This window comes from Chelonia mydas, chromosome 6 (assembly GCF_015237465.2).
Source record: "Chelonia mydas isolate rCheMyd1 chromosome 6, rCheMyd1.pri.v2, whole genome shotgun sequence".
NCBI classification, from domain to species: Eukaryota; Metazoa; Chordata; order Testudines; family Cheloniidae; genus Chelonia; species Chelonia mydas.
The window spans coordinates 113,382,159-113,409,427 of NC_051246.2; the positions used below are offsets into that span (position 1 = coordinate 113,382,159).

At 43.6% G+C, this 27,269-nt stretch overlaps 2 protein-coding genes across 13 annotated transcripts; one reads left to right on the forward strand and one right to left on the reverse strand.

Moving 5' to 3' along the window:
• Nucleotides 1–2,034: 2,034 nt before the first annotated feature.
• BAG5 (BAG cochaperone 5) lies at nucleotides 2,035–10,724 on the reverse strand. Of its 6 annotated transcripts, none has more exons than XM_037901033.2 (2): nucleotides 10,502–10,724; nucleotides 2,035–6,611 (listed from the first exon to the last, which is right to left on the reverse strand). In XM_037901033.2, exon 2 carries the CDS (start codon nucleotides 6,586–6,588, stop codon nucleotides 5,236–5,238), a length of 1,353 nt encoding a protein of 450 aa, XP_037756961.1. In that variant the 5' UTR covers nucleotides 6,589–6,611; nucleotides 10,502–10,724; the 3' UTR covers nucleotides 2,035–5,235. The 6 variants fall into 6 exon arrangements, with proteins under 6 accessions (XP_037756961.1, XP_037756957.1, XP_037756958.1 ...); XM_037901029.2 differs by having other exon boundaries at nucleotides 2,035–6,616; nucleotides 10,370–10,721; XM_037901030.2 differs by having other exon boundaries at nucleotides 2,035–6,616; nucleotides 10,502–10,720.
• On the forward strand, nucleotides 9,437–26,699 carry LOC114020208 (cytochrome c oxidase assembly factor 8). 7 transcript variants are annotated; one of them, XM_037901043.2, is made up of 6 exons: nucleotides 12,311–12,332; nucleotides 12,872–12,979; nucleotides 15,031–15,230; nucleotides 17,576–17,639; nucleotides 21,626–21,716; nucleotides 24,314–26,699. In XM_037901043.2, the coding sequence occupies exons 1-6, from the start codon at nucleotides 12,326–12,328 to the stop codon at nucleotides 24,417–24,419; spliced, it is 576 nt and encodes a 191-aa protein (XP_037756971.1). In that variant the 5' UTR covers nucleotides 12,311–12,325; the 3' UTR covers nucleotides 24,420–26,699. The 7 variants fall into 7 exon arrangements, with proteins under 7 accessions (XP_037756968.1, XP_037756970.1, XP_043403954.1 ...); XM_037901040.2 differs by lacking the exons at nucleotides 12,311–12,332; nucleotides 12,872–12,979 and adding an exon at nucleotides 9,437–9,751 and having other exon boundaries at nucleotides 15,033–15,230; XM_037901042.2 differs by lacking the exons at nucleotides 12,311–12,332; nucleotides 12,872–12,979 and adding an exon at nucleotides 10,743–10,904 and having other exon boundaries at nucleotides 15,033–15,230.
• The last annotated feature ends 570 nt before the right edge of the window (nucleotides 26,700–27,269 follow it).

Sequence of the window (27,269 nt, forward strand, 5' to 3'; positions counted from 1 at the left end):
ACCACTAGGAACCAGAGGGACCTGCCGGATGCTTCCTGGGAGCTGCCCCAGGTAAGCACTGCCGGGACTCCCCACCTCTCCCCCCGGCAGGCGCCTCTGGCTCTTAGGGGCGGGGTGGGCACCCACTACGGTAGCCCACGAGATCCTCCTGCCCTGTTCTGGGGGCAGTCTGGGGACAGGAGAGGGAGGTGGATGGGGCAGAGGTCCTGGGGGGTGGGGGTCAAGGAATGCAGGGGGGTTGGATGGGGCAGGAGTCCCAGGGGGCGGGGTGGGCAACAACCCCCTTGTGGGGTGAGGAGGGAACCCGTTGTTAAGATTTTGGCAGCTCATCACTGGGGTTACCATACGTCTGTATTTTCCCATGAGGAATTTTTAAAATTTAAAAATTCCTCCCGGTCGGCGATTGAAGAACCAAAAAGCCTGACCTGTCCGGTAAAATACGGATGTACGTTAACCCTGCCTAAAGTTCTTTTTTAAAAAGATGGGTCTGAACTAGAAATGAGCTCCGTTTCACATGTGTGGGTCCCCACCACTCCCTGGGGGTGTGCTAGGGTGACCAGATGTCCTGATTTTATAGGGACAGTCCCGATTTTGGGGTCGTTTTCTTATATAGGTTCCTATTACCCCCCACTCCCTGTCCTGATTTTTCACACTTGCTGTCTGGTCACCCTAGGGTGTGCACGTGTGGGTCCCAGCTTCTCCCTGCCCCCCTCATTGAAGCAGGTGTGCAGGGTTACTGCCCTGGGAACTGCAGGGCACCAGTGGACGTAGGGCCAGCTGCAGACAGGGGCATGGCTAGCTGAAGGCAGGGGGTGCAGGGCTGGCTGCGGGCAGGGCAGGGGGTACGGAGCTGGTTGGAGATAGGAGGGTGCAGGGTTGGCTGGAGGCAAGGGGGTGTGGGGCTGGCTGGAGACAGGGCAGGGGCTGACTAGAGGCAGGGGCTGGCTGCAGGCAGGGCAGGGGGGTGCAGGGCTGGCTGGAGACAGGGGCTAGTGCGGGCAGGGTAGGGGGTGCGGCAGAGGCTGGCTGCGGGCAGGAGGTGCGGGGGTGGCTGGAGGCTGGACAGGGGGTGGCTGGAGACGGGGGCTGGCTGCGGGCAGGGTGGTGGGTGCTCACGGGGAGAGTGGCTTGGAGCAGCCCGAGCAGCAGGACGCAGCCCAGGCCCAGCAGAGCAGCCGGGGACACACCAGGCAGCAGCGGCAGCCCCTGGGCCAGGGGAGCAGCAGCAGCAACAGGATTCGTGCCCAAGGCCAGGCAGCAGCTCACGTGGCTCCCGCAGTGCAGCGCCCCCGGCGTCCGGAGGAGGAATTACATCACTTCCCGGCCAGAGCCCATCAAAGCCTCAGCGCCCCCTGCAAGGAAGCGGGTTAACAACCGGTTCTAAAACTGCTTCAAAATTTAACAACCAGTTCGCGCGAGGTCTTTCTATGCTGTTAAAAATTTTCACCACCCATCTATGGGCCTCCTTTTTTCTACTGGTAGGTTTTGGGGGGGTTTTAAGAGAGGATAATTAAAACTGAACAATATTTTGGGTGGAAGCATACCATTAAGATATACAATGATTATTTCAGTATTATTTAAATACATCATACTATTTTTAAAACCACCATTTTATGCTTGACTGTGGTTTTTATTGAGTTGTTCACAGTGACACCTATGTGGAAAGAGTGATTGTCTTTTATAAGATAATAACAGATTATACAATCAAAAGAGAACCAAAAATAAGAGAATCCATGGACAGGTTTGCACTGAAATAAAGCGCAAATTAAAACTGATTTAATTATTTTGGTGCACAGTCTGCGTATACAGCAGACTGAAGAAGCAAGATTTAAAACGGAGATGAATGAATCCTACAGAAAATTTAGTTTCTTTACTGTGGTTTTTTAGGAAAATAAAGATGATAACACAAACTTGCCTCTTTTTCTTTAATAAAAACTCAGAGTTTCCTGTCAGGGAAATCAGTTACATTCTGATAATTAACATTCAAAAATTTAAGGAAAGGCAATAGGATAGAACATAAAAGTCAACAGCAAGTACACTGCAGCAAAATATTTTATTAATAATTAAGGATACAATAAAACAATATTTAACTTTGAATTTATACCAAGGCCGTATAATGCATACAGATAAATTTGGATATATACATTTTAAAGAAGATTTACGTACAATCATTAGTTACAAACTTTTCCATTAAGCATACTTCAAAAAAAAAAAAAAAAAACAAACAAAAAAAAAACTCCACTAAACTGCAAAGAAGGAGGGGGGAAATGGTTGTGGGTTACCACAAAATCGACACTGGGATACTTCAGATCAAACTTGCTCATAAATCAATATAATCGGCAAACAAGTATCATGATTTACAGCTTTCTCAAAACATAACAAAAAATACATCCATTCATTTCTTTTGCTAAGATGTAACAGCACAGCATGCACCAAAGCCTTTACATTCCACTTACTAATAAATGTAGGCTTTTTGTGAGTTGGTCCTTTTACATCTTGCTGGATAGTTACTTACCAGAAAGCAAGTGTGTTCCCCAGCCATCTTGTATACAAAACAAAGAAATTACATTCTGCAGCACAGACACAGGATTCTCTAAAATCCATGCACCATACTTTTTTGGTTTGGTTTATTTAGTTTACTATCCATGCACAAACTGCTTACAAATACTGCACCAGATAAGGATTTCCACAAATCTTAAATGCTGCACATTTAACTCATGAGCAGAAGACTGTTAAAAATGCAAAAAGCTAAGATCACACAATATGTTGGTACTGGAATCTATTGAGTTAATCATTTTTCAATCCATCTGATGCTTTTGCCTTTTTAAAGAATCAACCTTTCACAAAAGCTGAGATAAGCAAATCTTAAATAAAAAAAATATAAACTATTTTCTTCACCTTTACAGAAAAAAATTAGAAATGTTGAAAGCTTCACATGACCTACAGAGGAATATGAATGCTTTGATTTTTTTAAACAATGGCTGTACATCTAACCGTTGAAGAGACCAGACAGTAACAATTATCATAGTAATTAAACTTAAATATAATAAGCATTATCCAATTGTTACGTCATGAAAGTTGCAAGTGTATATTAGAAGTTATGACTACAATTTAAGTACTTAGCAAAAAGTTTGAAATGATATTTGTAAACATTAGCAAAATAATTCAGATGTGTAACACCATTAATAATCAATTTGTTTTAGCCAACAGAATAAGAAATGCAAAAGTAGATAAATTAAACTGTAATTCCAAGCAGATTTGATTAAAAAATAAAATAAAGGGAAGAGATGGGTACAGGTAAGGCCCCACATGAACTCAAAAAATAGGGAGAAGCATCCGAAGAATGCATCCTCCGTACTGGGCTATGACTTATCAACTATAGTTAATTTAAAAAAAAATTCCTTGACAAATGATTTGCAAAGAAGTCAACAGTAGAACAAAAATTCAGTGAATCAAAATAATCATACTTTGAAATTACATAGCTTGTTTCATCCAGAGATTTCAAAGCACTTTATAAAGGTGAGTAACTATTATTATCCCTTTCTTCCAATCAGAGGCGCTGGTTGTCTTGCACAAGGTCACTAAGCAAGTCACTGTGTGGGCAGTTGGAAACAGAACCCAAATTTCCTGAGTCCAAGTTCCACTCTCAAACATCTAGTCACAGCTGAACCCTAATAGATCACTTTATTTAATTTGAAACATATTATAGCTGAATTGTAAACAGAAAAATCCAGTTGGTAGTGATGACTATAAATGCATCATGCTGCCATTAGACAAACAGTTCCTGTATCTATCTAAAGTGGTGTAACTTTAAGGTATTATTAAAAGGCACTTGTCTCACAAAAAATATTTTGTTTTCTCTAATTAATGTGTATTTAAAATATAAAATATCTGAAATGATTTACATTTGTTAAAATGTTGCAAATAAATAAACCACTACAAAGTAGTAATTTATAAATCTAACATGAAAGGAGCTATGTGGGAAAACAGCTATTTTTTAAACACATTTTTGACCCATTATTCCATTTAGTGTAGCATTCTGTAGGGTATTTCTACAGTAGCACACTTTTGGTATGATTTATATTGGCTACTAAATTCCTATATTCACAAAGGAAGAGGAAAGTGCATGCAGAAATATGATCAGGTTTATTTAACAAGCTGCAGAACTAACCTAACTGCTTGTGAGTTGAAGGAAGAGACTTCACACCATAAGCAAGCCTTTTCTGAGTCTTATGTCTGAGATCACATATGACCAGTATGAAATGTGACATATAAATTATGAACAATTTTGTGACTAACTATATTTACAAGGTTAAATCAGAAGTACCCACTGACTTAAGTAATTTTAAAGTGATTTCCGTTCTCACAGGTTGCTGAGAAGACCCATCAAATCCAGATCCAATAACTGAGTTAAAATACATCTAAATGGCAATTAAAGATAATCCAGTGCAGTTTTCAGGGATTTATGGATGGCAGTAAAAAAACCTCACACTTATCTAATGCTATAGTTTTCCTGTCTTTCAAGTCTCATAGCTACCTTCTAATAAGATGACAGCCTGAATTTGAGGGACTCTTTCCTAGATGTCCAGTACCACAAGAAAATGGACACAACCAGTCATTATGTAAGTAAATGTTAATTTCCAACATGTATTATAATACTGCTACATTGTAAAACCAAAAATGCAATAAGGTGAAATGGATGGAACCAAATCAAACACAGAAATGAATAGCCAACAGTTTTTTGTATTTAATCTTTTGATTAGAATAACACATTAAAAGTATGTCCATGCTGCTGTAAAGTTGATGGATCTAACCTTGCATTTGGCCAATAATCTTAAATTCCCAGTCTTCTTTTCATAGTTTTTCCAGTACTGTATTTTAAGGAAATTCCTGCATCTTTGAGAAATGTGCATTCTCTGACTTTTGCATTAGGTTTCTTTAAAAAAACAGTTTGACCAAATATTAGACTCTGATACTTATACAGTTCCTCAAGAAAGCCATATCTCCCACATAACATGGTGACCAAAACTGAAAAAATGGTGTACTGACAATTGCCATGGCAAGTGGGTGAAAGTGTGGGATAGCTGCCATATAGTCAAGCCAACTATTTACACAATCTCCACAACCCGAGGGAATATAAAAACACAACTTTTAATCATGTGCGGCTCATGGGAACTATCAGTCTACATAAAGTGCAAAAAAGAAAGCAATATCTAACATGAGGCCACTGCTTTTCTAGTACTCCCACTCATCTGTTTTCATGTCTAGATAGTAAAGAATATTCTGTGCAAGCTTTACTGCCTGCTTTCTGGCAACTTTAGATCGCTCATCTCCTTGTGGATCAACAGCATCAAGTGCCAAAAGTTGCTTAGTGAGGAGCTCTTCTAGTCTCATGTAGTTCTTATCAGTTCTGTTTCCATCAAAAGAGAGCACTTCCCTCTGAATCTGAGACAAGTGTCCAAGAATACTCCAGACTGCCTTATGGGATTGGTGTTCCACAACAGTTTGTTCACCATACATTTGTCTTTTTTCAAGTGCTTCCTTTAAATCAATATATGTTATAAGAGTTTGCACTTCTATTACTGCTCTTCTCCTGGCTTCTCTGATACACGGGTTCTTTCCTGGACTCACTTCATCCAAGTGGGCAATTAAACCTTGCAGTTCCGCCTTGCATCCCAAGTACAAATCAGAAGCATTTTCTGCTCTGAAAAGTAAAGAATGAACTTCTTTCATTTTTTTGCGGATCTCTTCTATTTTTAGAATGGATTGATTTTGTGCCAAGTCATAAGCATGAGCAGAGTCTGCTTCCTCCTCCAAATCCAGATATTTCTGTAATTTATTGATCTCTTCCACCACTTCCTTTCTGTAATTTCTTATTTCTGTATGACCACAAACATCCAAAGCATCCAAATCTGCAATCAGACCTGTAAGCACACAGGATAAATGCCTGCAAGTCTCATTGTTATTTACTCCCATTAAGACTGCAATAAGAGTTCCCCTAGCCTTGTTCACATCACACATAACAGAGTTAATTTTTGAGACTGAAGGATGTGCATCACTGGAGAGTGGCAGGGAAGGTTGCTGCTTTATACAGCTTTCTATAATCTCTTGAACTGCACACACTTTTGTCAGAGTGCGATATCTTGCTTTCCGTAACGAGATTTTTCCTCCAGTTTTCACTTGAGTGAGTCTCAATATGATATCCTGAATACCCTCTTCAAATTCATCAGTTATACAGTTGCCACCTTTATAAAAAGGTGTGATCTCACGTTCCACCAATGATTGAGCTTCCTTATATATGGCCTCTATTTCCAGTCTGTGTGGATGGTTTGCATTCTGCTCCAATTCCTTGAGTAGTCTCTCTGTTTCCTGGGCTGCGCGTTTTCTCGCTTGCTGAATGTCCCCTTTTCCTTCAGTATCTACAGAATCTATTTCAAAAAGCTGTTTAGTCAGAGTCCTCTCCAGTTTCTTGTAATCCCTGTCAGTAGACAGGCCACTGAAAATCACCACCTGCTGTTCAATATCTCTGACTTCTTTCTGTATTTCTTGCAGCCTTTTGATGGAAGGGTGTTGGTTACCCATATCCATTATCTTATTTCCTCCAGTTCCAACTGAGCTACAAATAAAGCAAGAATAAGAACTATGACAAAATTATGTCAGACGCTGACCTACATATTTCATAATACTACCTTTAACAACTTTTATAAAGCCTCAAGTCACTTTAATAAACTAATTTGAGCTAAAAAGCTACCGAGACTTTATTTGCTGGTGTAAGTTTAAAAAAAAAAAGGAGTGAACCACTTAACTTCAAAACATACAGTATTTCCCTGTTCTTTTGTGCATCTATTTCTAATGTTGTCTGCAAGCTTCTTCCTATTAAATGATATGCACTAAGGCTGTCAAGCAATTAAAAAAATTAATCGCAATTAATCGCACAATTAAAAAAGGTTTCAGAGTAGCAGCCGTGTTAGTCTGTATCTGCAAAAAGAAAAGGAGTACTTGTGGCACCTTAGAGACTAACAAATTTATTTGCGCATAAGCTGTAGCTCACGAAAGCTTATGCTCAAATAAATTGGTTAGTCTCTAAGGTGCCACAAGTACTCCTTTTCTTTTTACAATTAAAAAAATTAATCACATTCTTAAATAATAGAATACTATTTATTTAAATATTTTGATGTTTTCTACATTTTCAAATATATTGATTTCAATTATAACAGAATACAAAGTGTACAGTGCTCACTTTATATTTATTTTTAATACAAATATTTTCACTGTAAAAAACAAAAGAAACAGTATTTTTCAATTCACCTAATACAAGTACTGTAGTGCAATCTCTTTCTCATGAAAGTTGAATTTACAAATGTAGAATTATGTACAAAAAAACCTGCATTCAAAAACAAAATAGAAAACTTTAGAGCCTACAAGTCCACTCAGTCCTATTTCTTGTTCAGCTAATCGCTCAGACAAACAAGTTTGTTTACATTTGCAGGAGATAATGCTGCCCGCTTCTTGTTCACAGTTTTATTTGGAAGTGAGAACAGGTGTTCACAAAGCACTGTTGTAGCAGGGGTTGCAAGATATTTACGTGCCAGATGCGCTAAAGGTTCATATTTCCCTTCATGCTTCAACCACCATTCCAGGGCACATGTGTCCATTCTGATGACGGGTTCTGCTCAATAACAATTCAAAGCAGTCCGGACTGATGCATGTTCATTTTCATCATCTGAGTCAGATGCCACCAGCAGAAGGTTGATTTTCTTTTTTGGTGGTTTGGGTTCTGTAGTTTCCGCATCAGAGTGTTACTCTTTTAAGACTTCCGAAAACATGCTCCACACCTCATCCCTCTCAAATTTTGAAAGGCACTTCAGAGTCTTAAATCTTGGGTCAAGTGCTGTAGTTATCTTTGGAAATCACACATTAGTACCTTCTTTGCGTTTTGCCAAATCCGCAGCGAAAGTGTCCTTAAAATGAACACGTGTGCTGAGTCATCATCTGAGATTACTATAACATGAAATATATAGTAGAATGCGGGTAAAATAGAGCCGGAGACATACAATTCTCCCCCAAGGAGTTCAGTCAAATTTAATTAACTCATTTTAAAAAAAAAACAAAAAACCTAAACAAGCGACATCAGCATGGAAGCATATCCTCTGGAATGGTGGCCAAAGCATGAAGGAGCATACGAATGTTTAGCATATCTGGCATGTAAATACCTTGCAGTGCTGGCTACAAAAGTCCCATGCGAACGCCTGTTCTCGCTTTCTGGTGACATTGTACATAAGAAGTGGGAAGCAAAATTGTTTTGTTTTTGAGTGCAGTTTAGAGGTGAAAGTAAGCCAGTAAGGGCCGGTACAGTGTACCAGTAAGAAAGCGGCTGCCAGTATGGGCCGGTACACAGCCGACATTAAAGCAGCAGCGGCCAGAGCCCCACGCCCTTTAAATCACTGCTGGAACCCCAGCTGGTGTGGGCCAGGCAACACTGGCTGGGGGAGTCTGGCCCCAGCCCCGCCCCTTCTGCTCGAGGCCTTGCCCCTTCTGGGGGCCCAGAGCCGCCCTCCCACCTTGCCCAGGACCCCGGCCACCCTTGAAAACCACCCTGCAAAATTACTTTCACCCCTGGTGCAGTTATGTAACCAAAAAAAAAAAAAAATAAAAATTCTATATTTGTAAGTTGCATTTTAAGGCTAAAGAAATTGCACTACAGTACTTGTATAAGGTGAATTGAAAAATACAGTTTCTTTTATCATTTTAACAGTGCAAATATTTGTAATCTAATAAGTAAGCAGTGTACACTTTGTATTCTGTGTTGTTACTGAAATCAATACATTTGAAAATGCAGAAAACATCCAAAATATTTAATAATTTTCAATCGGTGTGCTATTAACAGTGCAATTAAAACTGCAATTAATTGTGATTAATTTGAGTTAATAGCATGAGTTAAATGCGATTAATCGACAGCCCTAATATGCATTTTTGAATTTACACCGATAGAAGTCTTTGTTCACTTCCTCAGCTGTAACGATTACAAGCAATGCAGAACAAATTGATTCCTCCAGTAATGAAGACAATTAAGGAGGCAATTTCCAATCCTTACTCTTTTAGTGCAATATTTATACCCGCCCCCCCACTGGTAAATAAATACACCCTTCCAATCATTTGCATTATTCAGAACAGGGATTATAAACTGTTTAGACAACCAACATTGTTAACCTTTTACCTACATCTATCTACCACCAGCAAGCCTCACCAGTCTCCTCCACCATCCGGTGCCCTTAACGCACAGCCACCTACCCCTGACAATCTACACCTGTTTCTACCACACCCAGCGCCCTTCACCCCCATCCCTCCCTCCACCTCCCCTGCCCTTCACCTGCGCCCACCTGGCCCTGGCACCCCTCTCCTGCCTCATTCAGTGCCCCGCTCCACCCCACCCCACCCACTCCCGGCAGCCTTTCACTAATCACTTTCACTCTTCACCCTCCCCCGCCCTTCCAGCGCCACCTGTCCTCAAGCAGCATCCATAACCATCCCCAGCCGGCACCGCGACCCCTCTATGGGGGGTGTGTGTGTGTGAGATGGCCCCTAGTCCCAACACACCGGGATGACCACATGGCGCCTACCCCAGCCAGCAGCCTTGGGGGAAGACAGTCCCCTGGAGCAGGCCTCGATCCCCCGGAGCCCGGACTCGCTACATCCCTGCAGGAGGGGCCGGGATACGCCGGGCCGCGCCGCGCCACCCCGCCGCCGGCAGGTGATGACTTCACAATGGGGGCGTCCCGTGGGAACGGAGAGCGAGTGCCGGGGCCCAGAGCCGGCTCCCCCTAGCGGGGACGGCAGCGAGCGAGAGCCCGGCCCCGGGGCCACAGGTGACTGCGAGTCCCCCCCCCGGAGACCCCACCTCCCTCTCTTCTCAGTCCCCCCCGGCAGCCCGGAACCCTTTCCCTACCAGCCCCCCGCCCAGGCCCCCTTCCCTACCAGCCTCCCTCCTCCACGCCCCCCACCGCCTAGGCCCCCTTCCCTACCACCCCCGCTCCACCCTCTTCCACGCCCCCCACCGCCCAGGCGCCCTTCCCTACCACCCTCCCACCTCCACGCCCCCCACCGCCCAGGCCCCCTTCCCTACCAGCTCCCCTCCACCCTCCTCCACGCCCCCCACCGCCTAGGCCCCCTTCCCTACCAGCTCCCCTCCACCCTCCTCCACGCCCCCCACCACCCAGGCCCCCTTCCCTACCACCCTCCCTCCTCCACGCCCCCCACCGCCCAGGCCCCCTTCCTTATCAGCTCCCCTCCTCCACGCCCCCCACCGCCCAGGCCCCCTTGTCATCCGCTTCCCCCACTCTCCAGACAGCCCGGGTCTCCGACCTCTCACCTCAGGCAGCCCCTGCTCTGCTCTTCCCCGCCACGTCCGCCCCCTCACGCGGCTCAGCAGACGCTGTTCTCCCGCACACAGAACATGGGCCGGCTACAGCGTGTGTCCCACTCCTCCCCCCCGGCCTCTCACCTGCGGGCCGCCGGCGGCTGTCAGCAGCCCGCAGGCCAAACGGCGGCTAACCCGAGGACCCCCGTCCCCGCCCTCACGAGGCGGGGGCCGCAGCGGGGAGGGAGCGAAGGGCAGCCCGAGCTGCGCAGCCGAGAGACCGATCGAGACGCTCTATCCCCCGCTGCCGCAGCCCAGAGGCCGGAGCTGCGCCGCCTGCCGCACCGCAGGGAGAAGTTTTGGGCGGCCCTTCTCCTTGCGACATGGCCGTAAAGCCGCCGCCAGCGGGGAGGGGAGGGGCGCGATGGCGGCGGCCGCGCGGAGAGCCGGCCTGCGCGCGTGGACCAGGGCGCGCCGCTGCTTCTCCCGAGCCGGCGGCGGCGCGGGGCTCCTGGCCGCGGGGCGGGGGCACGAGCCGGAGAGCCGGGTAAACCGCCAGAGGGGGCGCAGGGTGACGGCGGGGAAGGTCTCCGTTGGGAGCCCGGCCCCGTGTTGGGAAGGAGGGGGAGCCCGCCGGCGCCGGGGTTGTGTTGCTGAGTGGGGGGGTCCAGAGGCAGAGCGGGGCGCCAGAACTCTGTAGCCCGCTTCCGGGAGGGTGGACTCCACCCCTGCCTCAGGCTCCACACAGGGACCGCTGGACCTGCGTGGAGCCCCATGGTTTTGGGTACAGGTTTGAGACCCCTGCTGGGTGTCAGGACTGGTGCGCTTTGTTCCCGTCGGGGGGAGCAGGGAGTCTGCTAGAGCAGGGCTTCTCCCTCTCTGCCAGCACCTAATTAACTCCTGAGAGGATTTTACTTGCATTTCCTCTTGAACTGTTTGAAGAGATTTTTGTAAAACAGTAGGTAATATTTGGACCGCACTTCTCAAGAAACGAAACATTTTCCAAGGGTCACGGCAAATCTCGTAAAATCTCATTAGCCGCTTCTTAATTGTATGTGGTTCTGGATTAGCAAATAAGTACATGTGTTGCTTAGGAAACAGCAAGTGATTTGGAATCAGACCCTCTGCTGCTGCTTCTGATTGATTTCTTTTATGGCCTTGGCAAGTTATGTTGCTCTTCTGTGCCTTGTTTTCTCCACGGATAATATTTACCTGCCTCTTGGGCTGATGTGGGGATTAATATTTGGAGATTTTTTTCATAAGAACTACCTAAATATCAAGTGTTAGTGTTATTTGGGGTTTAAAAAAATCTAGCGGGTCTTGAGAACTATTATACATACCTGTTTTATATTTAGGCTGGTTAGAATTCAACTTTTTTTAATATATAACTTTGATGGATAATATTGATTATTTTTAAACATTTTTTTTCTCTTTTTATCTATTTAAATTTTCAGAGTTGCAGGAAAGTAAATGGCGGGGGGCAGTCCAACAACAATAATGTAATGATAGTAGATGCTGAGATTCAAAAAATTAAACCTTTATTACTATTAAAACACAAATTGTCAACATGTCAAAATAACAGTCTTCAAATTATGTTAAGAGCTGTTATAAAAAGGGTGGTGATCAATTGTTCTCCCTGTCTACTGAAGGTAGGCCAAGAAGCAGTCTATTTAATCTGTAGCAAGGTAGATTTACGTTAGATATTAGGAAAAACTTTCTAACTATGAGATTAGTTAAGTACTGGAATAGGCTTCCAAATGAGGTTGTAGAATGCTGCTGCTTGTTGTTTTTTTGAGAACAGGTTAGACAAACACAGGGATGGTCTAGATTGGGGTTCTCAAAATTCGTTGCATTGTGACCCTCTTCTGACAACAAAAATTACGACACCACACCCGCAAGGGGACTGAAGCCTGAGCCCACCCGAGCTCTGCTGGCCCAGATGCGGCAGCAAGGTCAAAGCCAAAGCCCATGGGCGGTGAGTGGAGTCCCGTCCCCCACCCTGGGCTAGCCCCCAGCTCTGCCCCTTCTGCCCATGCCCTCCCTGTGGCCAGTGGAGCCCTGAGACCCTTGTGTGCAGCCACCCCCCCCATGACCAGAGCTACAGGACCCCCTCCCCACCTGCCAGGAGGAGCCCTGGCCGGGCTGGCGGAAGCCCTGAGCCGAGCCTTCCCCTGCTGGGCGGAGCCCAAGATTGGCCACAGCCGTGCCTCCCCTCCCCAGACCGGACCTGCCCAGGGGAAAAGCACTGGTAGAACAGTCATTTTCAAAGTTCGGGTCACAACCCAAAATGCAAGGCACTGGGTCACCTTGCTCAGCACCCAGGAATCCTGGCGGCCGGACAGTAAAAACTAGTAGTGCCTACCTGTTCTGACACCGTGCTGTACCCCAAAAGTGGCCAGCAGCAGGTCTGGCTCATAGGCAGGGGGGTCTGCACCCACCAATGGGAGCTGGGGGGTGGGGGGGCAGTGCCTGCAGGCAAGAGCCGCATGGAGCGGCTTTTGCGCCTCTGCGTAGGAGCCGGACCTACTGGTTGCTTCTGTGGCACAGCGCTGTCCACTGTGTCAGGACAGGCGGGAAGCCTGCCTCTGAACCCTAGCAGCACTGCTGACCAGGAGCCGCCAGAGCTAAGCCTGTGCCCCAACCCCACGTCTCTTCCCCAGATCTGAGCCCCCCGGCAGAGCCCCTTCCTGCACTCCAATCCCATCATCCTCCGCTCCACCCCGGCCCAGGGCCCTGACCCCCTCCCAAACGCCAACCCCCTCCCCCAGCCCAGAGCCCCCTCATTCCTGACCCCACCCTGCAGCCCTCACCCCTGTGCCCCAACCCTCTGCCCTAGCCCTGAGCCCCCTCCCACACCCCAAACCCCTCATCCCCAGCTCTGTTGGGTTGCAGGCATCAACAATTTTCTTCAACTGGGTCGACAGAAAAAAAGTTTGAAAACCACTGCTGTAGAAGACACTTTTGATATATCCCATGCAGGTTTTGGGGCAGCTGAGGAGGCAGTATGTGCCTCCTCAGCTGCCCTGGAACCTGCATGGGGCATAATAATAGTAAAAACTTCGCTGCCAAACCCCGCAACTGGGGGTTTGATGGCTGTTATACCCCACTGGCCTGGACCGGGAGAGGGGGGCAAAGACAAAGCCCAAGGGCTTCAGCCCCAGGCAGAGGGCCTGTAACTTGACCCCTAATGCTCAGGGCGGAAGCCCTTGGGTTTGGGCTTTGGCCTGGGGTGGTGGGGCTCAGGCTTTGGCTCTGGGCCCCAGCAAATCTAAGCCAGCCTTGGCGACCCCATTAAAATGGGGTCCTGACCCACAGTATGAGAACTGCTGGTCTAGATAATGGTTAGTCCTGCCTCAGTTCAAGGGGCTGGAATAGATTACTTTGAGGTCCCTTCCAGCCCTATGTTTCTATGATTCTGTGAAAAGAGACAAAGTAAATATCCTTAAATCAAGCTGTAATACATTCTCAAGTAACATTTTTCTTACTTTGCTTATCTGTAAATTTCAATTATTGATGAAAATATTTTTGTACTGGTTTGTGGGTATATGATAAAAGCAATATTTACTGACATTTACCAGTAAATATCTAATCCTTCCAAGCCTATTTATATTGTAGTCCAAGTCTAGACTGTTAATTACTACATTATCATACAAGTAGAGGCTAGAGTTTGAGAATCTTTACACAACCTGAATTTCCTCAGTATAGCAAAATTAGTGAAGTTCTAAATGTTGATTCCACAAGACCTGTATTTAGAATTTTTTTTCTAAGCACAGTGCAGGGGTTACCTGTTCACTCAGCTCTCTAACTAAAGAACATCAGATTAGGGACCCAATCTTGTAAATATTTATACATGCACTTAACTTTGCACTGTGCATAGTCCCACAGCAATCAGTGAGGGTATTCATGCAGTGTGAACCACGTATGGGCGCTAGTTTACCTGCCTACGAGATACAACTAAGATTAATTATAAATGCAGAAATAAGAATGTGGTGGTGTTTAATAACTTTGTCCCTTTTAAAGCTTAACTTTAAAAATGCTGGTTGCATACAATAATTTATATTTCTATAGTGCCTTGCCTTTCATCTTAGAGTGCTTTACATACTTCAGAATGCTTCTCTGACATAAATAAATGTCACCCTGATTTTGTAGATTGGGAAACTGTGGTACAGAGAAGGTAGGTTTCTTGTCCAAACTCAAAAAGTGAATCATTAACAGAATATGTTAGTAGTCCGGAGTTCTCCCTACTCTGCCCTCAACAAACCACTGGTTAGTACCTCCTTTGTGCACTCTTACAGGCATACACAAGCAAAGAATAAACTGCAAGGAAAACTGCAAATGAAAATATATACGAGGCCTGTACCTAATAATCTACTATGCTACCATCTAATATATTAACAAGACAGAAGATCCATGACATGAAGTGAAAGTGTGATCTAAGGGTTTCTTTAGTCTGTGTCTGTATCCCAGTCACTTGTGCCTCTCTGACAGATTGATAAATATATTGTAAAAGTGAATTACTGATGTAAACTTAAATCAAGCTAACCTGAACTCTCACAACTTCTATGTTTTCATTATTGTGTTTTAAGGTTAGACTCAGCTGTGTGAAACATTTTATTATATTTTTCTAAGAAACACTATGCAAACTTTGTTTAAAAATGGTTTTTTGTTTTTTTAGGTTTCAAGTTTCTGCCCTCCAGCACATTCTTGCAATGATTGGATTGGTCCTCCTGACAGACATTCAAACCTCCGACCAATAGTATTTCATATTCCTAAAAATGAATCGCCAGTGGGACGAAGACTTAGGGAATTTAGACAGGAAACTCAAGTTTGGAACCAACAATTCTGGGCAAACCAGAATGTGTCATTCAGAAAGGTGAGCATGTAGATGAGGTACTAAACCACTTGGTGGTGCTGAGTTTCCTTAAGAATTTGCAGCATTAGCAGCTGATAGAAAACATGATTCTGTTCGGCTACATGAAAGATTTTTCACAATTGCATTGTATAGTGACATTGAACCATGATCATTTTGTATTATATAGCTATGCAGAATACCTGAGAGCACTACAACTTATTATTTTACCTTCATAAACTATTAGTAAATGTGTGGTTTTGAAATTATTTATCCCTTGCTTTAAACTGATTTTATTGCTGATTTTAATATAATAGTAGAGCTTTCTTTTTTTGCCATTAAATAGGCTTATCAAAACTGAGGAGTGCATATAACGATGAGCTGCAAAGCTAAAAAGTGTGTGTACTTTACTGTTGCTTGAGGATGTATAAAGAGATTCTCCAAACTTTTTGCTGCTTATTTTTTACATTAAAAATACACGGTTGTGACTGTCCTCTTTTCTGGAGGATCTGGAATGTGAGATTAAAGCTGGTTACTGAAAACTGAGCTACTGTTCTAACTCCAGTGGCATAGATGCAATTACTGAGGGGGAAATGAGGGACATATCTCCAGTGATGAGCTGCCAAAATCTTAACAACTGGTTCCCTCCTCACCCCACGAGGAGGTTGTGGCCCACCCCCAGACCTCCCATCCACCCCCCTCCCCTGTCCCCTGACTGCCCCCAGAACTGGGCAGGAGGGTCTCGTGGGCCACCGTAGTGGCTGCCCACCCCGCCCCTAAGAGCCAGAGGGACCTGCCGGGGGGCGAGGTGGGGAGTCCCGGCGGTGCTTACCTGGGACAGCTCCCAGGAAGCATCTGGCAGGTCCCTCTGGCTCCTAGGGGCAGGGGAGCGTAGCTGGGGGGGAGCAGTTGCTCCCCCCACTGATCACATCAAAACACTGATGCCTTAGGCGCTGACTCTGTGAGTGCTCCGGGGCTGGAGCACCCACGGGAAAAATTTGGTGGGTGCAGAGCCCCCACCGGCAGCTCCGCGCCCGGCCTCAGCTCACCTCACCTCACCTCACCTCTGCTCCGCCTCCTCCCCTGAACGTGCCGCCCTGCTCTGCTTCTCCACCCCCGGCTTCCCGCAAATCAGCTGTTTGCGCGGGAAGTCTGGGAGGGCTGAGAAGCAAGCGGTGGCTTTGTGCTCAGGCCCAGGGAGGCGGAGGTGAGCTGGGGCGGGGAGCGGTTCCCCTGCGCACCTCCCGCCCCCCCTCCAGGTTACCTGCTGCGGCCCGGGCGGCCCTCCTCACGCCCTCCTGCCCCAGCTCACCTCCGCTCTGCCTTCGCCTCCCTGGGCCTGAGCGTGAAGCCGCCGCCGCCGCTTGCTTCTCAGCCCCCTGGCTTCCTGCGCAAACAGCTGATTCGCAGGAAGCTGGGAGAGGGTGGAGAAGCAGAGCGGGGCAGTGCATTCAGGGGAGGAGGAGAAAGTGGGGGCGGGGAGCTGCTGGTGGGTGCTCTGCACCCATCAAATTTTTCCTGTGGGTGCTCCAGCCCCGGAGCACCCACGGAGTCGGCACCTAAGGCGCCACTTTTGGCCAGTTAAATTTAGAAGCCCTTTTAGAACCGGTTGTCTCCGCGGGACAACTGGTTCTAAAAGGGCTTCTAAATTTAACAACTGGTTCTAGTGAACTGGTGCGAACCAGCTCACCACTGCATATCTCCCCTCACCAACTTTACTGTCCTGTTGATGTGTTTTTAAATAATGGTTACAAGCAGTGCATTTCACTCCTGGTCCCTCAATTTTTTTTTCTTACGTGGGTAGAATATGTTGAATTCTAGGTTCGGAGAGGACCAACTCCTCTATCCACCTCCAGCTGTGATGAAAACTATTTCTTTCTTTTTTGTTTGTTTTTTAAAAAGGTAGAAGACATTTTTTTAAACTAAAATAAAAGCAACCAATTTTTAAAATTCTGTTAAGTAACTATGAATTTATTTTAAAAGGCTTAAGATCTTTCTGTGAATTCAGCCGTAATGTGCATAAGGCAGGAAGACCTCAAAAGCTGATATGTTGCCTTATTTAAAACTTACAATGTAAGGTCCTGATCCTGAAAACACATAAGCATATGCATACCTTTACTCACATGAGTAGTGCTTACTTCAGTGGGACTGTTTTCATGAATAAAATTATACATTCTTAAGAGTTTATAGGATTGGGTCTAAATGATTGTTTCCTGAGGAGGATCCAGTTAACTGATTATTGGTTTAAGTAGAAAACACTGTAGTCATTATCTGGTTTATAAATATTGCTCAGATTCTTGAAACTATTGATCAGTAAGATAGCTGACTTCAAGAATTAAATATATTTAATTATAATAAATGTATTTTAGGGAAAAGAAGAATTCGTTTACTCAAGACTCAAGGCTAAAGGTCTGGAAATGAAAGATGAAACAGGTTAGTGATTGTTTTTAAAATTTAAAATGCTTTCTGAAAGGGAGGGTTCTGGTTAGCTTTAAGTTTTCACTGGATAAGTTAAACTCTCCTAAAAAAAAACTTAAGAGCAAATCCTGCCACGGCCTTCATGCAGAGCATCACTTGGCAGTACTGCCAATGCAGTTCTGTAGCACAACAGAGCAGGGTTTGTCAGGGTTTGAAAGGCTGTGCAGGGGTGTGGTAGACCGCTCATCTCTACAGTAGCTCTTTGCACAGTGGTGCCTGTGGGGTCAGAGGACCTGCTGTTGTATAGCTCCTCCTATCATTGCCCTCTACCATTCCCCAGGGGTGGGGGTATGCTGTGAGGCTAGAGCAGAGGTGGGCAAACTACGGCCTGTGGAACTGTCCTGCCCATCCCCTGAGCTCCCGGCCGGGGAGGCTAGCCCCCTGCCCCTCCCCTGCAGCCGTGTGGGCAGTGCGGCTTGTGCCCACCCACCTCCCAGGCTTTCCAATAAGACTGTCCTGCTGTTCTGAGCAGCATGGAAGGGGGTCTGGGGGTTGGATAAGGGGCAGGAGGTGTTGGAGGGTAGTCGGGGTTAGGGGGCGGTTGGATGAGGTGGCGGTTCGGGGGCGGGCAGTCAGGGAGCAGTGGGGGTGTTGGATTGGGGGTCGGGGGGTTCCGGGGGGGGATGACAGGGAGCGGGTGCGTTGGATCACAGGTGGGGTCCTGGGGGGGCAGTTAGGGATGGGGGTCCTGGGAGGAGGTGGTCAGGGGACAAGGAGTGGCGGGGGGGGCTGGATGGGTTGAGGGGGCTGGTCAGGGGCCCCTGGGTGGATGGTCAGGGGCCGGGGGTGTGGATAGGGGTCGGGACAAGGAGCAGGGGAGGTTGGATAGGGGGTGGGGTCCTGGCAGGGGTGGTCAGGGGCAGGGAGTCCTGGGTGGGGGCAGTAAGGGGACAAGGAGTGGGGGGGTTGGGGAGGTTGGATGGGTTGGGGGTTCTGAGGGGGGCAGTCGGGGGTGGGAAGTGGGAGGGGACGGATAGGGGGCGGGAGCCAGGCTGTTTGCACTGGCACAGCCTTCCCTACCCGGCCCTCCATACCGTTTCACAACCCCGATGTGGCCCTCGGGCCATAAAGTTTGCCCACCCCTGGGATAGAGGCTCTTGCAGCCTTAGGGGCTGCATTAGCTTCAGTGTAGCAACTCCATAACTATTCTGTGTGTAAGGGGAAGATTATTTCTTCCCTCTTGCACACCATCAACCCAGTGAGCTAGTTGATTTCAGTTTTGGAGAGTTTGTTCTTAAGTGCATGTTATGCTTGGGTTGATGTTTCTATGCTAACAGACAGGTTCTCAGGCTCTGGCTCCAGTCCCTGAGGTTTATACAATTCATATAGTACAATAGAACTTCAGAGTTACAAACATCAAAGTTACGAACTGACTAGTCAACCACACATTGGAATCAAGGAACAGCAGAGACCAAATAAAGTACAGTGCTGTGTTTAAACTACTTTAAAAAAAAAAAAGTGACAAGGTAAGGAAACTTTCCGTGCTTGTTTCATTTAAATTAAGATGGTTAAAAGCAGCATTTTTCTTCATAGTAAAGTTTCAAAGCTATATTAAGTCAATGTTCAGTTGTAAACTTTTGAAAGAACAATCATAATGTTTTGTTCAGAGTTACAAATAGCCTCCATTCCCGAGGTTGTTCATAATTCTGAGGTTCTACTGTATACATCCTTGAAGAGGGAGCCAACTTCAGAGGAAAGAGCAGCTGCTCACCAAGCTTCCTGGCCTCAACACAGTTACTGTAGAGTGGCCGACTCTCAAACTTGTGAGATGTAACAAAAAATAAGACATTCATAATGCAGTGGATCTTTATAGCATGACAGTAAGTGGTTTGTTCGTGTCTGAAAAGGATAATGTATAGTTTAAGGACAGAAGGGACCATTAGGTCATTAGTGTGACCTCCTGTATACCACAGGCCATTAAACTTCACCCAGTTACACCTCTATTGATCTCAGTAACTTGTGTTTAATAAACCATCTAATTAAATTCTGTTACAAGAAACAAGGAGGGTAATCTTGCATTGCCTTGTTGTTTTTCACTTTGTTTTTATTGGTTTATTCAGAATATAGAAGTAACAGGGATGCATCCGATGAAGTAAGCTGTAGCTCATGAAAGCTTATGCTCAAATAAATTTGTTAGTCTCAAGGTGCCACAAGTACTCCTTTTCTTTTTGCTGATACAGATTAACACGGCTGCTACTCTGAAACCAGTAAATGTAGACATTCCTTGGAACTCCTCCACAAGTGTAGTTGCATTGGTTACACGTGTTGGAGCAAACGTTTTTCTACGCCATAGGTCAATCACAGTGAAGGATACTGCAGAACCAACATAAGACTTAAGTCTGTCCACAGTTTGGAAGTTGCCGTTAAAGTCTCAGGCTACTGAGTGCAGTAGAATTTGTACATTAGTCATATAGTTATTTTCTTTTTAAGGTTATAATTGAATCTGTATCACTGTCACCCGTCACTTCAATCCAAGAGAGGAGTTTGAGGGAATATTGGGTGTAGTCTGCTATGGGAAAGAACCTGAGATTAATTATCAATTATAAGAATTATAATAGCATCCAAAACTCTGACCTTTTTTGCACTCCTCTGTAGAAAGAATCCTTTTCCTTGCATGTTCTGTTACTTTTGACCCAACACACCTTGTCCCTTTGCTTTTATTTGTTCTTGTTGCTTCCACCAGTTGTCTTCTGCACCCAGGTTAGCTACTAGATGGTTAGTAAATTTGGCATCTCGGAACATGTAAATATTGGTGTAGGTTACTTAGCAGGAAACAGAATTGCAGTATTGAGTCCCAGCACTTGAAATGCCTACTTAGCCATTGCCAAGTTTTTCCTCCTAGCTTGAGGGCAGGGCTTCATACTAGGAAGAACAGGATTTTTGAGTTGTTTTAAACAGTTTCTTTGATTCTGGTTAGCCTTTAAAATCCTAAAGACTAAATATGGATATGCAAGAACTTAATGACTGCTTTACTGTTTCTCTTTCTTTTAATGGGGATCCATTAGCATTTTACAATATTTATTTTTTAATCAAGCTCAAAGCAAGAAAGTGTTAAAGGGTTTAATGGGTTATAAGTTTCAAGATCAGCCATGTTTATATACACTGTAACAGCCCATCCTCTTCCCCTGTAGTTTAACATTCCTGCTTTGTATTTGTTTTTGTTTTTTAATTTTTAAGCTTTGAGGCAGCAGACTTAGAGGCAGCAGAACCTTGGCAGACTTAAAAAATAAAAAAATCATCTACATAAGAGGAGTTTAATAGGGACTGCATACTTTACTTGCCTACCTCCAAAAATCTAAATGCTTCAGATTTTAAAAGAAAATAAAAAGTGCCTTCATATTGATGGGTTTCTTGCCAATAATAAAAGGTAGTTTTGAATTACTCATTTTCAATTTTTAAATTGAGATTTAAATACAGTACTGTATGTTGTTGTAATATTACATTTGCCTTACTATTATTACTGTCTGATGTGGACATGTCCAAGGCCTATATATTATTCTCTGCTTTATATTTATGTAACTACACGTGGTACAGGAAATATCACATTATAATGACTAAATTGAAAAGCACTCAGCACAAGTAAATAAGTTTCCTTGGAACTTAAAAACAAAACCTTGAATAGAAAGTGAAGTGCAGTCTAATAATAGCAGACTTATGTTTCTAAGTTATTACAGAAATGCCTAGAAGCCTCAAATCAGATCAGAGCCCCATCGTACTATCTAGACACAGTGACAGACAGTCCCTCCCCCCAAAGAGTTTATAATCTAAATAGACAAAACAAACAGTGGGAGAAAGGGAACAGTATATGAAACTGCGATACTAAGTGATTTGCCCAAGGTCACACACGAATTCTGTAGCAGAGCAAGATTTCCTAAGTCCCCAGTTCAGTGTATTAATCACAAGAACAACCTTGATGTATTTATGTTGAAATTTATTTTCAGGTCAAAAGGTAACACTGAGTGCAGAAGAAATGGCAGATTTTTACAAGGACTTTTTAAGTAAAAATTTTAAAAAGCACATGTGTTATAACAGGTAGGTGTGGCTCTTCCTGTTGAGTAATACACATAATTCATCTAAGTGAAAGGGACACCATCAACTTAGATCGCTCTTCTGTCTGAAACTTTTTGTCTGCTGCTGTTAGAAGTAGCACCTAAGGTGGTTATTGCTGAAAGAGATTAGGGAAAAAAATACATTTTTCCCTTAAATTTGTTTACTTTGCATGTGACAGAACTTCATGTATAGTCACTTTGAGCATTTCCACTATTTATAGTTAGATCCAGCTCCCCTGGAAATTAATCAGTCTCTCCATGGACTTAGATGGGAGCTAAATCAGCCCTCAGTCAGTTTCCCTTTTTATTGTATGGGTCTTTCATCCAACAATGGGAGAAAAAAATTACAATAGGGAAATGTGATTATAAAACCAGTTAACTTTTGAAAAAATGAGTAGACTTCTAGTTGACTGTGTCACTTTTAAACATTGAATTAAGCAGTGACAATCTGTGAATGTTTTTGCACTCAATAGAAAATTTTGCCGTGTAAACTAAATATTTAGCATTTGTACTTATTCTTGTTTTTTATTTTTGACCACTTTTACCTATAAGCTTACCAAACTGAAATTGATTAGTTTTGTTTTGTAGGGTGAGGTACATGAAGTTGTATGTGTTTTTCTTTGCTGTATGTGAACCCAATCCAAGATCATTCCTGAGAGAGATACTTAGCATCTTTACTCTTGCATGCAGCATCTTTCTCCTCTGTTGTGCTGAACAATATTGGACCCAAAAGTGTTAAGGTGCTACTAGAACTAGTGGTTTTTCTGCTACAACAGTCTAATCTTTAATATTACACATTTACTATGAATTGTGGTTTGGAGTTATGTGTACAGTAACTTTTACCATAAGAACCATTTAAAAAAAATTTCTTAATGTTCATTAACAGAAAAACACAAAACAATAGCCTTAAAACACTGACACTCAGAAATGCTGTGGTTATTTTGAATAAGATGGCTACAGATGTAGCAAATGTATTGCCTCGTGCTTGGGAAAGCAGATAGTGCTGCTCCCTGAATTGGCCATCAGAAAACTCACTGTAGTGAACTGTGGCTAATATTCCACCTATCAGGTAAGAGTTCAGAATCTCTTCCTGAATGTAGTCCTTGTTGCTATGCTGCAATCAGCTCAGCCGGCTAGAATTACATCATTTTAATTATAAAGTGTAATTGTACAGCCCTGAAGATAGCAGTGCTTATTATAGGCATTCTGATTTCTGAGGGCCTAGCTTGTAAAATCTGTTGTTCATGCATTCAATTGTACACTCTGAGTATTGCCAGCTGGACTGGGAGTTGTGGCTGCAGTAGAGTTGAAATTTGAAAATTCATTATGCTTTTTAGTGTAGTTTAAAAATTAACTAATACTATGACTGCATTGGCTCCATGAATATGCATTTTGGAATAGTTATACTGAAAACATTAATTAGTTTTAAAAATGGGAGTAAAAGTGTAAGCAAAGGAAATAAAGAGAAAATGAGATTGAAGCATATATATAATTCTCATTGTGGAAGTAAAGGGGAAAGAGAAACCATTACAATATTATTAGTGTGACCTGTTGATTTACATGCATTTTAAGAGATGTGGGGTTTTATCTTAGTTACATTTTATGTGTAGTTTGCTACTAATTAAGGCCTGATCCAGGGTCAGGCCTTTATTGTGCCAGGCACATACATAAAAGCTTTCCCAGCGAGCTCTGCCAGTTGATCCTGATCAGTAACATCACTGCTATTCCAGTGCTAAGCCTGTTTTGACCAGATCCTGCAGTGCAGTGTTTTGTGAAATAGACAGATGCCCACTGGGAATTAGAAAGAGATTTCAAATCCTTACCCTTCTCACAAATGAAAGTATGATTTGTTATGAGTTATCAAGAGGTGAAATACTAGTGCAGACTGTTTTACCCAGACCCTGAATTACTTCTTAAAGGCATGTCCCGTCCCCCCCCCCCAAAAAAAAAAATGGTTAAAGGAATAGATATTATTTTTTAAAGACCATGAACTTTGCAAGGCATAATACTGGCTGAATACTATGACTTTGTCATAATGGATCAGATAATTTGACCTTTCAAGATTGACTTGTTTCTGCCTTTGGCAGTGGTCAACTCTGCCCATCCCAATGCATGCATATACACATACACCTGGCTAATAGTACAGTGCTGTATAAGAAGGAAATTTCTCCCTGAATGCTTGATGATCAGCTTTCCCTCTGAACCATGAGACTTGATTGCCCTTATCTTAGCTTACATAAGTTCAAATGTAATTGGTATAATTGGCCATAAAACTATTCAACCCTTCTAACTCTAGTAGAGTATTAAACTGGGTGCCTGCAGCCATGCACTCCATAGACTGATTACGCAATGTGTGACTTCTTTTTAACCATGTACCTAATAGTAATACTTACAAATTTTCATAGGCAAATTAGCCCTAATTAGACAGGGGAAGCATGCTGTGAGGAAAGAAAAGGTAGGTCATAACTGAATTGTTGTGTCAATGCCTCTAGAACAGCTAATGCAATTTACCTTTTTCTTCCCCACCCCCCCTCTGTTTTTTCTTCTTGTACTGATCGTTTTTCTGGTGCTGGAATCTAGAGAATGGTACAAACGTAATTTTACTATCACATTCCTCATGGGACAAGTGGCCTTTGAGAGGGCTTGGAGTAGGCTCGGCTGGAAAAAGACAAAAGTTGGAAATTAACGCTCACCACGTCATATAGAATACTACAACAACACAGTAAAGCCTGTTGGAGTGACACACTGTCTGTGGTCACATTGAGACTCTGAATTACTGCCCCGCAACTACTGTTTACTTTGTATATCGGGCCACATGAATGAAAATAGCTGCCGATCTTGACTTTTGAATGTTCCAGTGTAACATGGTAATGCAAAGTATGCCCAGCCAAAAGCTATATTGGCAATTTACCAACAGCCTAAGGGCGGCACATAAATTTACACAAAATGGAATAGATTGCAGCCACCCTCATCTTTAATCTGGCGGTGCAGCCCATAGAGACTATATGATCCAACATACCATGCTTCTATCTTGTTCCGCATCCTGTAGTTTCCATGGGCCATATCAGTGTATAAAAGATGGAAGTGGCCATGGTCTGCACTGACTACATGGGCTACAATTTTGTCACCCTGGTATAATCATCGTAGAGGTAAGTGCAGTTTGTGATTATACACTGATTAAATTTAACTTAGATTTTTAAACACATTCTTACTTAAAAGGGATTCTAATTACTCTAAATAACACTTAAAATATGATATAAATTTAATACCCTTATAAATGACCAAAACAACCAAATCTTCTTAATTGATCTATTCTTGCGAAAACAAACTTGTTGACTAAGTGATTTGTCTCAGCTGTCAGAGCTCAGATGAATAAATTTAAGATTTTTTAGTTGACAGTCATTTAGCAGCTATGATAGAAAGGGAGTTGAATTCAGAGGGTGAAGTGTTAGTAAATGCCAATTCATGCCTGTTAATTACCCTGAAAACACTTGCTGCTCTCACCAGGTTCCTTGAGCACCCAAAAGTCCTGCTAGCATCAGAGGGATTTAGGTGCTCAAGGAATGCTGTCTCATTGGTCAGGTGTGCTATTTAAACTAATTCTTGCAATTTAATTGTACCATTTATGTATTATTTAAAAGAAATGACCTTCTACTGAGGGTGTTTCCTGCCCATTACTGAAGTTGAACAGATGTGTCATTTGCTTTGGTACCTGATAAGTGGATTCTGCTGAATGGAATGTGTATGGACAAATGTAAATGTTTGAATTCCAGGAGTGATATTTTTGATACAATAGTAAAGAGCAGTAGAACTGCAAATATTTGATGGAAAACAATGTATGATTCATTCTTGGATTTGAAAAAATCCACAGCAGATATATGAAGTTCTCAGAGCTAACCAAACTTGTTACCATTCTCACCCTTCCAAGTGGTCCCCAGTGGTAGGCACCACCTCCTCCCAGTTGTTTGGCGCTCAATCACATGGCCACTGCATGCTTGACCAATTGCTTGGGATCAGCAGGGGTAGCAATCCTCCACAGGTAGCCCATATTTCTATTAAAATCAACCAAATATACAGCCAAAATATATTTCCTCAAAACTCTAGGTGGGAATGATCACCAACACAATATTTCCTTCACATGCATGTGTGTACACATACCCTCCAGCCCTGCAAAAGTTACTTTGTGAAAATAGCATATTTGGAGTTCTGCAGGTTAGGGGATGGGTCCGGGGAATGAGGGGGCATGGCCAAGGGACATCATCTGCTAGCATTTGTTTTCATGCTGTCATACCCCCTCAAAGAAGGTGTAGAAGCCAAGGCTTAATGTTTCAGCCCTCTAGACATGTTTTGAGATCCAAAGAATAATATTGCAGTACTCGGGTATCCATGAATTTGGAAGTCACAGCCCATGCAAGTAAATTATTAAACATGCAGCTTTTCTTTACAGAAAGATAAAGATTTTTCACATAAATCCCATGTGTGGTTCCTGCATTGACCCACTAATGGCCCCATAATCTGGTCTACTTATGTCAAGGCACCCACATAATGACTTAATGGTCTGTTGGCTAAATAATGGTCTGGCTAAATAATCTGTTAATTTTCAAGTTGTGACTATGAGCCCTGAAAATGTTTCAGAAATATTGTGATCTGACTTAAATCCATAAGAGAAAGTTTTGCGTGTAAATCTAAATACCCAGGTAAACTCTCTTGCTTTGGATTTTTTTTTTCTGTCAACACAAAAGCTGTGTCGACCTGGGTTTTGATCATTCTTTGCTCTTTCTATCTTTTAATACCAATGTAATACTGCTATGTTTCCTTGGACAAAATGGTTATGAAAGTTATGTATTACATAGTAGTTTAAGCTTGGAATTGGCCCTGCTGTGTATTTATTACAATATTTTGTTTGAAATGTCTTATCCTTTTCAGAATATTGTTTTTATCTTGAAATAAAGCATTAGACACGTTATGTGTAATACTCAATCTTTTCATGAACTCATAGTTGCAGTAGATTTTTCTACAATCCAGGTTAGGGTAGCCTTTACATTTTGTTGAATTTCAAAGAACCCAGTGCTTAAAAAAAACAAGCACAGCCCCAATAAAAGGAGTTTGTTAACATTTAGCAGAGCGGGGGAATCAACACTCAGGTTCAAAATCAAAGTACAAGCCTGGTAGAGAATTACTTTAGAGTAGCAGACACCACTTACCCTTTTCCGTCCTAAACTGGGACAAATAGATGTGGACTGTGCATGAATCTGTTGGCCTCTTGGCTGATTTGTCCATATTTACATTTCTCCATAAAGCAAAGGAGAGAGGTAGAGTCTCATCTGGCAACTGCAATAAGGAACTATATGGGATATCTATAATTTTGGGGTCCGTCATTACTACTGCATTAGCCCCTAATGCATCCATGTAGTGGGATTAGAGTTGAGTCTAAGATACTTACAAGGCAAAGTTTTCCAGCTGTACTTCAGCTTTTCCATTGATCTCTTGCTCAACAATAGTTGGTAGGTTAGATATACTGTCCACACTGGCGGGG